This window comes from Typopeltis vanoorti, chromosome 4, assembly GCF_054136105.1.
Source record: "Typopeltis vanoorti isolate ZY-2024b chromosome 4, IOZ_Tvanoo_1.0, whole genome shotgun sequence".
Lineage (NCBI taxonomy): Eukaryota > Metazoa > Arthropoda > Arachnida > Uropygi > Thelyphonidae > Typopeltis > Typopeltis vanoorti.
The window spans coordinates 161564891-161577454 of record NC_143552.1 but is presented as its reverse complement, the minus strand read 5'-3'; the positions used below and the strand labels follow the sequence as shown (position 1 = coordinate 161577454).

The 12564-nt window shown below is 34.7% G+C and overlaps 1 protein-coding gene across 1 annotated transcript in view; it reads right to left on the bottom strand.

Moving 5' to 3' along the window:
- Cdc45 (cell division cycle protein 45) overlaps positions 1–12564 on the bottom strand; it is a 309294-nt gene that overhangs the window by 201776 nt on the left and 94954 nt on the right. Inside the window, exons 6-7 of the mRNA XM_090392057.1 lie at positions 7687–7798; positions 2334–2419 (exon numbers count right to left, since the gene is read on the bottom strand). Of these exons, the coding sequence (XP_090248183.1) occupies positions 2334–2419; positions 7687–7798 (198 nt within the window). The remainder of the gene's footprint in view (positions 1–2333; positions 2420–7686; positions 7799–12564) is intronic.

The following is a 12564-nucleotide window of genomic DNA, read 5'->3' as shown; positions in this document are numbered from 1 at the left end:
TTATATAAGATTGTTGTTCTTAAACTCACATTCTCACCATTCCTTCCTTTATAATTTAGTTTCCCTGACTCTCTGTGTTAGGTCTCATACAAGTTATTAGTTTTTCTAGACTCATACCAAACTCATTCAGGTGTAGGCTGTCCCTCTTATACATATCCAATCTTCCCTCAAACTCACTCCACACATCCAAAAACTTGCATCCACTCCTTCTACACATCAAATCATTTGCCATCTTAATTCATTTTTTATCATATTGAAGTAAAATACTGATGATTTTTACTTTCTCGCTCTTCATTCTCACCTCTTCCAACAACCCTTTCATGTCCTCTCTCATACTGAACTTATCGCTAGTTAAGTCGTTAGTACCTACTACAATTATGATTTCGTTTCTTTTCTTTTCTGTTTTTGAATTGCTTCCTTTATATTCTTAATTTTTGCTCCAGGAAAACTCAAAGTTATAACTCACTCATCAACAGCATGTTTTATTATAGAGTACCATGCCAAATAACTTTTCTTTTTTATTAACATTACTTACTTGATTTCCGTTACTTCCTGACTAACCAGTTTCCATGCTTTGTTGTTTCTTATTTTGCTGCTTAATTTTCATTTTCTCCCTATGCTCATTTAAACACGTTTTGACTTTTTGTAATTCCTGCATCGTTTCTCTGATGATCTGCTTTAATTTTGCTATTATGAAGGTTAATTCATTAAGTTCCTCCAGAACTCCAATAACCTCGTTAGCGGAGCTAGCCATCTTGTTCTTGCCTGCGGTGCTCTTGTTAGCATTACTTTTCTTGTGCGTTTTTGGTGCCATTTTATACTTATTGTTGAAATATCTTAATAAAAATATGCTATAAACCCTAAATACACTAAAATCAACACTAATATACTATAAAACATTAATTTTCTAAGGAAAAAACACAATAAAACAGAGAGATAGGCTATAAGTCTTGAGACCTCTTGTGTGTAGGATTGACATCAAAAGAAGAAAAAAAGAAAGAATAATTTGTTGTTAGTTAAGCCATCAGAACTCTTATTAAAAAAATAAAATTAAATTTCATATTAGAAATCCAATAGAGCATTAATGGCACTTAGAAAGGTTGTAAGCACCAATAATTCATCTCAGTCACTGAAACATCTTCAGGGAGTACAAATTAACACTTGTAACACACACACACACACACACAAAGGCAACACAATACTAAATGAAACACACTGATATAACACTAGAGTCCTATCCAGGTGGGGGGGGTTGCACTCTATGGGCATTTGTAGGAGACCTAGGTTGTAAAATGGGATCTTTGAGGATTAATGTTTTCCAAATTTTGAGAGGCTTCTTGCATCCATATTTATTTCAATTTGGCTGATTTCTGAGCAGTGCTGCAGATTCCAAAAAACAGTCTTTCTTTTCTAAATTTACCATGATGGAGAATGGCATTTTTTTTTCAGAAGATCCTATGCATGGTCTGCAAGTATTTATTATATGACTGCAAATGTATTTGTCATGCTCATCTATGCAGATGGTAGCTTATCTACCTATCTGTCCAAAGCATTCAACTTGCATGAACAGGGAACTTTATATAATCAGGGAACTGAGAACTTGGAGTATGGCTTAAGTTTGGTAAATCTGGAAAAGGCATATGACAAGGTGCAGAGAGAAAAGCTTTTCAAATCATTACGATTATATGGGGTAAATGGAACATTATACAGAGCAATACGCAGTCTATATTCAAGTTGTCAGTCAACAGTTAGAATTCAAGGAAATACAAGAAGATGGTTTAATGTAAAATCCAAAATAAGTCGAAGAATGCACATTATTTCCACTCTTATTCATCATCTATTGGACCACATTATGAAAAAATGGCATTAAGCCTGATATTAGAACTGCAAACATCAAACTTAGTTCTTTGCTTTGTGCAAAGAACTAAGTTTAACATGCAGATGATGATGTACTTCTAAACACATCTAGTGCAAGTCTCCAGGATTCTCTAAGTTGAATAACAGCTGTAACAAATTTGGCATGCAATAAAAAGACTAAAACTATGAAAATAGCTATAATATAAAAAAAAAACTTCAGGTGCATTTGGAATAGAGAGAGAGAATTTATAGAACGAGTAAAATATTTCAGCTTTCAGTGAAGATGGCAAGTTATATCTGGAAATAGATAACAGAATAATCAAAGCTGGTAATGGTGAGTAACCATTACCAGCTTTGATTGCAGACTATCAAAGAAAGAAGTTTATTAGGTATAAATTGTGGAAATTACAGATGATCTATAGCACCTGAATGTATATATATATTTAAGTATCTAAGTTATCTTTGAAAATGGTTACCTTTTTTCTTCCCACAATCTTTTTTCTCTTCGTTTTAACAGAGTTCTCTCAAAATCTTCCTCTTTATCTTCATCTTCATCCTCTGACTACATATCAAAAAATTTACAATTTAGTGTATTTCATGAAAAATGAGATGCCAAAGATAAATAATTCCAACATATTGCTTTGATTTATATGAAGTACCTTTTAAAATTTAAAGAGATAATAAAGCAAAGCATTATTTTTTAATCAAGATATAGTCCATCACACACAGAACAATCCAGCTAAAGAAATGGAAGTCTACAGTGTACTCAAGATAGTGGCTAGGCCTAAAATGCTGACCGATAGAGTTGATGCTCCTGAAGAAGGCTACTAGTTATATTTCTTCAGACCAAAGAGAATGTACATTTGAAAAAGAGCACCATAATCCCATAAGCAAAAATTGGCACGAATTTTCAAAAAAGAGCTTCTGCCCACAGTGGCATAGCTGGGGGGGGAGGGTCCGCCCCATGCAGCACTTTGAACCTTACCCTATACGTCGTTTTGACTTTTTGTAGCATTTTTGGTGTGTATTGAAAGGGGTGGCAAATTCGGGGAGCGCCTCGGGCGGCAAAAGCTCTAGCAATCACTGTCTACCCACAAACATTTGCTAACAGTGAATAAACTCTTGATTTGCAATGCACACAGAACCTAGAGGCCATGGATCAATGGAAATTGGTTCTATGGAGCAACAAAAAATACTATATACTACTCCAGTCTGATGAAGGTGTTTGGGTATAAAGTATGCCTAAAGAATACATGCCACTAACAGCTCTTTTACCAGTCAGTAAAATAAATAGGTCACAAAACTATTTTCATTAGTATTAACCTTAGTGTACTATGTTCCATACCAATTAAATAGTTGTACAAAGTTTTACTGCTTGGTTACAAAGTAAATTAAACAAGAAATCCAACCTATTTTAATAATAAGGTGATACACCTTTTTACTACCTGTGTAAGGAAAATATGGCTTCTGCATTAATTTTCTTCCTGGGTCTGGCTCCCACTGATGAGACCTTGATAAAGGTCGAAACCAGTTGGGTAGTGGCTCTCCCCATAATGCTTAGCAAGTGAAGTCAATAGCTTCTATATATAAGTAGACTAGTCATGACAATACTTCATGTGCAAACTTTATTTGGGCAAAAGATTAACCAAAATCTAGTATGGATGCTTAGATGTTGATTATCACTTATGTTGATGTTTAATGGAGCAGCACACATCCAAAAATGGGTACAATGTTGGAATCTTGCTGACAGTCTCGCAATGATGGTCTCCCAGATTTTTGCAATATGATGTAGCCAAATTTACTTAGATTTGGAGAATTTTGAAATGTTATGGTGGATCCAGGAAAATAGTTGGTCTGATTTGTATCTTTTCTGTATAAGAGGGAATTTCCCCCCCCTTCCCATTGAACCAGTGATCTGTATCCATTGCAAAATCTACCACACTGGAACAGCTGCAATGCAGATAATGAACATATTTTATGTATTCTTCTAGGTGGTTATTTAGCTGTTCTTCCAGATTGTCCAAAGTATTTAAGTTTGAAGGAGGATTCCTGCAGAGAAGTATATGAAAGAACAAAGAAGACTATTTTAACTTAAACATACACACATGACCACAGTACTTAAATTATTTAATGAGTAAATATTTTGTCCTAAGTATCTTAGGATATCATCAGTGCAGTAATTTCAAACAATATGTGGAATAATATACAGTTAGGGCGCATGCTTATAAAGGAATCCCACTATGCATGCAGTAGTGTGATATAGAATTAAATTAAAATATATCTGATAAAAAAATAAATTAGATTAAATTAAAATAAAATAACATGCATAAATTTATTTTACACAATTAAGGATGACAATTTCCCAAACTTTAGGGATAGTAAGAACGTCATTCTGGTTTAAATCGGGTCTGTGACATAGGGCTTCAGCACTTTTTTTTTACATAAACGCTCATGTTTATATAATGATCTATGTAGAAGTTCGGTGTTTTTCCACTGGATCCTATGGTTTGAGTTTTCAACTCTGTGCTGTGTAAGACCAGATTTGTGCAGTTTGATAAGACAGATATGGCCTTGATGTTCAGAGATGCATTTACTAATAGATCTTCTTGTCTGTCCTTAGTAAGATATCTTAAAGGAACATGGAACTTCATAAATGCCAGATAGCATCAAAGGTGAGAATTTGCACATTAGGAGAAAGTAGCAAATTATAGATCTGATTGAATGGTTTGTAGGCAGCAGCGTTTGTATTTCTTCATAATTTTTGACAGACATTCGGAGATACCCTTGACATATGGTATAGGAATCCTACAGGCTTGTTCTTGTCTAGGTTGATGCGTGGAGAAGCAACTGATGATTTTTTGAATTGTATCCATTTAGTATGACTGTATTTTTGAATTTCCAATTCTTGGTTTAAAGATTCTTTGGAGGAGCAAAATCTATGTGCTCTGGCTACTAATGATTTAATGATGCCATATTTTTGAGATCGATGGTGAGCAGATGAATTGTGAATGTAACGGCCTGAGAATGCTGGTTTACAATAGACAGAAATGGAAATAGAACCATCTTCTTTTGGTTGGATGTGTAAATCCAGAAAGGAGATACCCTGTGAGGATTTTTATTCTAGTGTGAATTTAATGCAAGGATGAAGAATGTTGATCTTATCGAGAAACAGGTATAGTTCTTGTTCAGAATGACTCCAAATGGCAAATACATCATCAACATATCATAGCCAAATTTTTGGTTGAGGTTCAAACGTGAAAATTTTTTCTTCAAGGTATTTCAAAAAAAGATTGGCTAAGTTTGGTGACAAGAGAGAGCCCACTACTGTTCCTTCCTCTTGCTTGTAAATTTTATCTTTCCGCGTGAAGTATCTGGATGTAATAACAAATTTGAATAATTCAACAATATCGGATGGAAATTTTTGAGTTAACAAGTGTATTGTTTCCTTGTGGGGGATATTAGTGAAGAGGGAGACAATGTTGCAACTAATTAGCATGTCCATTTATGACAATTGAATGTCTTTTATTTTTGTGTGAAACTCAGTGGAATTTTTAAATGATGAGGCTGAGTAGCCTCTGAGAGGACGGAGAAGGTTAGACAAAAATCTTGATAATTTGTAAGTTGGGCTGCTAATAGAATCCACAATGGGTCTGAGTGGAATGCTGTTCTTGTGAAGTTTAGGTAAACCATATATTCTAAGGAGGCCTAGTATGATATGTTCTGAGTTTTTTAATGGTTTCTTGATCAAAGGAAGTGGTTTCATCTAGTAACTTGTCGAGTTTCTTGAGCTGTCTTTTTGTAGGATCATAATCAAGTTGGGTGTATGTATTTCTATCTCTAAGTAATAAATTCATTTTACGGTCATATAAATTGGTATCTAAGACAACAGTGGTATGTCCCTTGCCAGCTCTGGTGATGACTATGTTTTTATTTCATTTTAAGGAGTTAAAAGCTTTCAATTCTGATGGTGGGTCTATAAATTTATGTATGTTATTTTATTTTAATTTAATCTAATTTATTTTTTATCAGATATATTTTAATTTAATTCTATATCATGCTACTGCACGCATAGTGGGATTCCATTGTAAGCATGCACCCTAACTGTATGTTATTCCTAGTATTGTTTGAAATTACTGTACTGATGATATCCTAAGATACTTAGAACGAAATATTTACTCATTAAATAATTTAAGTACTGTGGTCATGTGTGTATGTTTAAGTTATGAATACTCCACAGGTTTGACTACATAATAAAGAAAACTATTGTATCATCAGTGAAAGCATTTTGAAATACAGAGGTGAAAGTTGAAAGGTGGTCATTAACACAGCACCAGAAACAAAAGCTCTGTGCAGTAAAAATGGATGGCCTAAGAAGGAGCTGTCATATCTCTAGAATCTAGCAAATTCAGAATGAAATTAGAGATTTGATGAACCAGCACTGATTTTGTGATTCTGTAGTAGAAAGATTGGAAGAAAAAATGTCACGATGTCATAGGAAGGAAAAAGGTCACATCAAAAGAATGCCAGACTTGAGAGAGCATAAAAGAGTATTTGATTGGTTCTTTCAGCTAGAATGTGGGAAAAATCTTGTGTAACCTGAAGAGGACTATCAGTACAAGCCATGAGCTTAGAAAAAGGTTAGAAACAGACAGATAAGTACTGTAAAAGGAATCGGAGATGATAAAGTTAACAAAAAAATTGAAGATATTCCATATGTCTGGAGTAATTTCTTTGATACAAATTAATTACTAGAGATGGTGTATACTAAAATAGAGAGCCAAAAGGATCTCTATTTCTCTATATAGAGAGCCAAAAGGCTCTCTATTTCAGATAGTGATCAGAGCTTAACCCACTTTTACTACAAGTTGCCCCTGTCATGAAAGGTCTGCTTATGCTTGGATCTGCCGAAACTTTTATAGTTTTTATCTATATTCGGCATGAAACTCTTGTAGTTTCTCTATTCGGCTCTGAAATAATGTTGGATTCAATATCCACTTAATATGAATAATATATGGTGTATATATTTTAGTTTATATCTACCTATATAATTTATGTGTAAGGATCAACATTTATTGCATACACTAACAATGATTCTGAGGCAGGTATACATGAGTTAATCCATTTAAGAGTTCTTCTAAGTCTGAAAGGTTATTTATCACTTCATATGAAGGGAATTGATAGCTTAAACTCCACATCCATGTTATTTCAACTCTATCATACTTCATCCACATTGTTGGTAATTTGTACACAAATCATAGCAAGTAAGGAGTTAATAAGTAACTGGGTTCTTTAAATATCTGAAGTTTAAACAACTTCAGATATTTAAAAGAAAGATTGAAAAGTCATTACAGATTCAACTAAACATGCCACTTAGTTACTTTAATAATGTCACTTTTTTAACAGAATGAACAATTACAAAGGAATGTGGTCTATAATTAAATGTTTATTAGTTAATAAAAAAATGTTACCATAGATTAAAAAAAAAATAACTTGAAGGATTTTTTTTTTTGTTATTTTAGCGTTTATATATGAAATGCAAACCTATAGTCATTTAATGAGCATATTAAAGATTAGATAATCTAAAATTCTTGTTCTAGAGACAACGTATGGATTTTTTTTTCTTCCCCAAATCACTGCAGACTTCCAATAAGCAGGATAATATCTCCACTCTGACATCAAAAATTATTTATTAATTTTTATAATATAAAAATAGCAGAGCTTAGTAGGAACCATAATTTTCTGAAACTAAGGTTTTAAAAAATGTGTACTATTATTAAATTTTATTTCTCCAAATAAGTAATGATTAAATATATATAAATAAAACATCACCTCTTCTCTGAAGACATCTTCATAAGATGGAACCTCAATGCATTCATCCGATACCATAAGTAGACGCACTTGTGAGTCACTATATACATTATAGATGTCAACTGGTCGATGGCTTATTAATAAAAGAAACTTATTAAAACTGCATATATATTGAGCAGTTTAATATATTTTAGTCTAGAAGTAGAAAAATTAAAGAAAACACTATAATTAATAACTGAAAATTACACAAATGATATATTTTAAATATGATCCCAAAACATTTTTCCTGTCTTAAGAAAAACTGATTTAACTTCTAAAGGATATTTATGTATTTAATTGTTATTACCTTAACCCAATAAAACACTAAATGGAGAGTATTGTATTCCTTGGAAAACACATATGAAGAGAGAGACTATCCCAGAATGCAGCAGTACAAGTAATGAAAGAGGAGGAAAAGAAACCATCCCATGAGCTTACTGCAAGAGATATTTGGGTGGCAGAGGCACACATTTCAATAGATTTAGTAGAGAGTGTTGGAATTATTGATGCTAGCTCATATGAACAATTGCCATGAAAATATTTATAGAAGATGCATGCAGCAGAAACTAAATGTCTGTGTGAAACTGGGTAGAGTGTATTGACAAGGGATGAGTCATTAATCAACCTAATTGCCCTCTTCTGTATTGATTCAAGTATTTTTGGAGAGCTCTTAAGGACATCACCCTAAACATGAGAGCATTATTCAATAGCTGGGAAGATTTGCAATTTATAGAAAGTAAATAACTAGTTGAAGGTAGGATAATTGAGCAAATGAGGAATCTTAGTTTTTTGGATGCTGAGGAGGAAGTGGTTGTAATGTGTTTATATCAAGAGAGGTTTTATGTCATGAATATTCCAATGAGAGAGAGAGATCTTATATTGTTTACAGATTTATGTTGTAAGGCAATAAAAATTAAAATTAACAGCCTATTTTTCTACCCACTGCATGGTGAAGGCCTCTCCCATTGCAGGTTTTGGTCTACTACTCCCATGGTGACCCAGTCCATATTGGGAGAAGACAATCACAAACATCCATGCCATTCAGGATTTGAACCGGCAGCCTCTTGGCTGGAGAGTGGATATGATAACCACTCGGCAAACCAAATGGTTCTTTTCAGTGGAAAATAAGGCAGAACTGTATCAGCTGCCATATCAATTTTTGGCACTGAAATTTACAAGATTATCTGAACCCAATTGGAGAATGGCATAGAGATCAATATTAAAGGTATTGGAGGTTGATGCTTCATAAGCTGTAGTGATTTGTGCAATGCAATCTTTGTCAAGAGATAAGGAATGAAGTATATATACACTGTCATCAGGCAAAACAGTGTGCTGTATCATCAGAAAGCAGGCAACTCGCATTGCAGGGGCAATGGACAGACTAAATGATGAGAGCTTACTCAAAATGTCTTTGTTCATCAGCAGTGGAAGAATCCACACAAGCAGTCATTATTAGTTGGGTGCCTTTAAGGTAGCATTTTTTTTTTTTTAATGTAGCTTTCACCTATGAAAAGTTTATTTGTAAACCTATCATACATTCATACCACAGGTGGATTAAGGATTTTACATATAATGTGTGTGTGTGTGTGTTGATTTGGTAATTTCCAGGCTGCGGGATAGATACCAATGGAATAAAAGTAAAAAGGCAACATAGAATATGACTAAACTCTGGAGAGCAGACCTTCAAAAGGTCATGAGGATAATGAATGTTGTACATTTAGCAAGTAGACTATTTGGGCATTTGAGGAAAAGCACAAAACTGGCTTTCTCTGTGAATGCTGACACAACAGAGCAATCTGGATGCAGTACAAGAATAGTAAGAGTGGTGTTGGACAAAATTATGGCCAAGTGTTTTGGCAAGAGACTAGAAGGCTTATCTGCTGTTTGGATACAATGCCAGTTTTCTGCTTTGAATTTTACAAAATCAGTTTTGGATGTGTTAATAGTTGACTTGCAGCTGTTTTGGGCTTTGCTACACATAAGAGAAAGAGTTCTTAATGAAAGCCATTTGCAGTGTTTGACTCTTTGCTTGCACAGCATTGGCTTACCTCTTGGAAAACCTAGGATTACTTCAGTTATATGTTTAGTGCATATTTTGTTGGAAGGCCAAAAACCATAGTCCAAGGAAATGAGACACAGAAGTTTCTAAAGTTGCCCAACTCAGCATTGTTATAATGCCAGACAACTCCAGAATGGGAGCAGGTGTATGAGCATTGTTCCATCAGAGAGAAGAGATAAGCACTAAGCTGTGGTCTGAATTGCTTAGAGAAAATTTACAACATTCACTTACAATATGTACTTGGAATAGTCACTAGTGAGGAAGAGTGCTGGGGTGTTTTGGGAAGTGGCTGGGGTTATCTGGTGTTATTTCCCAAATAATATAAAATAACTATTTTTCAGCCACTCATACACTGAGCTGTCTTAATGACTAACTGGCCTTTGATGGAAATGGCATTTTCTTTCCCTCTTAATAACTGTGGTTTTCTTTCTAGCAAGTGTGCAAACTGACTTTTCAACACACATAATTTGACAGATATGAACAGCAGACTGTTCAGATGACTGATGACCACCTTAACCTTTTAAGATCAACTTAAAATGTTAATGGCCTCTTGGTGAAAATTGTTTTTGTATATTAAAACATGACATTAACACATTATTACTAAATATTTTATTATTATGTTGTTTAATTTTGACGGTATATATCAGAACACAGAATTATATGTAAATAATTATTTATTGACTTATTGCTGATATTTCACTGGTATTATAACCAGCATCTTCAGAGCACAAAAACAGTTTGTCACAGTACGCAAGACTATAACAACATGGTTATTTTAAAATTATTTTAAAAATATCACTGAATATAATAAGGTAAATCAATTAGAATGTAAGAAAAAAGTAACATGTGATGATTCACTCATTAAATTTGTGCTTGGTAATGGAGTCCCTGCTTCAAACTTCTCGGAAGCAATAATTAAGGATGTAACTAATGCAATCCAGAAACAGAAAAAGTAAGAGATGGTGGTGCTCATAAGAAAAATGACTTAAGTAGTGAAAAATAAAGAGAATATGAAAGGATTGCTAGAAGAAGAGTGAGAGAGTAAAAATTGTTAGTATACTGCTAAGACATGATAGTAATGAATTAAGAAAGCTATGATTTGATTGCAAATGATCTGATGTACTGGCTGAGTAGAAGAAATGGATGTGAATATTTGGATGCATGGAGTGAGATTGATAACAGAAAACATCATTTAAGAGGGATGACCTACATTTGAATAACTTTAGCATGAGGAGCCAAGAGAAATTAACAAGGAACGTCCAGAAAATAAGTTCCGTTTTTAAATATTTTCACTGCAGCGCTGTGGCAATGGTACTCATGTGTGCTGAGTTTGTTAATTCCTTAGCAAGGAGTTGGTGCCATTTTCAGACATTCTCGCAGTGTGTACGCTTCTTGGTGTGTGTGTTTACCATGTCTAAGAAAATTGAATCGCCTGCTGCATGTAAAATCGAATCACCCACCGCATGTGAAATTAGGTCAGTTATCCATTTCTTGAATGCGAGGAACGTTAAAGCAGCTGAAATTCATCAGAAAATTATTCAGGTTTATGGAGAGCATGTAATGAGTGATTCAATGGTATGAAGATGGGTAAGACTTTTTAATGAAGGAAGGACAGGTGTGCATGATGAACGGAGGCGACTATCTTTAGTGACTGATGATTTGGTGCATTCAGTTGAAGAGAAGATTCAACAGAATAGGGGATTCACTATGATGTCATCTCGCTGCAATTTCCAGAAGTTTTATGTTCATGTCTTCATGAAACTGTGTCGGAGAAACTGAATTATCGGAAATTGTGTGCACACTGGGTGCCGAAGTTGCTTACAGAACAACACAGTGAATTGACTGGGCAGTGCATTGGAATTCTTGACACGCTACCATGAGGATGGCGATGCTTTCCTGAGCAGACTTGTCACTGGGGATGAGACTTGGGTGTCACACGCAACCCCTGAATCCAAACAACAGTCCATGGGGTGGAGGCACAACTCATCATCAGTCAAGACGAAATTGAAGACAATGGTTTCTACTCAGAAAATCATGTGCACTGTATTTTGGGACAGACAAGGAATTTTGCTGGTAGACTTTTTGGATCAAGGCTCCACAGTCAATGCGAGTATGTACTGCCAAACCCTTAAGGAACTGTGTTGTGCAATCCAGAATAAACGACGATAACACCCGCCCACACACGGCCGGTGTAACATAACTTCTTGCCACCTTTGGCTGGGAATAATTCCATCATTCCCCCATATAGTCCTGACCTCGTGCCAAGTAACTTTCACCTGTTCAAACATCTGAAATCTTTCTTTGGTGACCAGAAGTTTCAAGACAATGACGAGGTCAAAGAAGCAGTCAATATGTGGTTTGCATCACAGGCAGAAACCTTCTACGACGAAGGTATACAACTCTTGGTACCCCGTTATGATAAGTGCCTGAACAATGGTGGAAATTATGTAGACAAATAGTAAAAGATGACTACTTTAATTTCCAATAAAGTTTTTCTTGTAAGTATATTTTTGTTTCTCTGACAACCCATCGGAACTTACTTTTTGGACGTCCCTCGTATTTAGTGGGGTGAAACTTACTGAGGAGAAACTAGATCATTATGAGAGGTATGGTGAGAAAGTGTGTTTAAATGCAGCTAAAGGTATGCAAAAGAATAATGATATAAATGTCAGCAAATATGGTTATCAATCTGAAGAGGGTGGACCTGTACAGGTTAGAACTTTTTAAGTGTGTTGTTCGGAACAGGAAAGGTCACCAAACTAAGCCAGGCAGACTGCTGATGTATGCACATGAAAAGATCA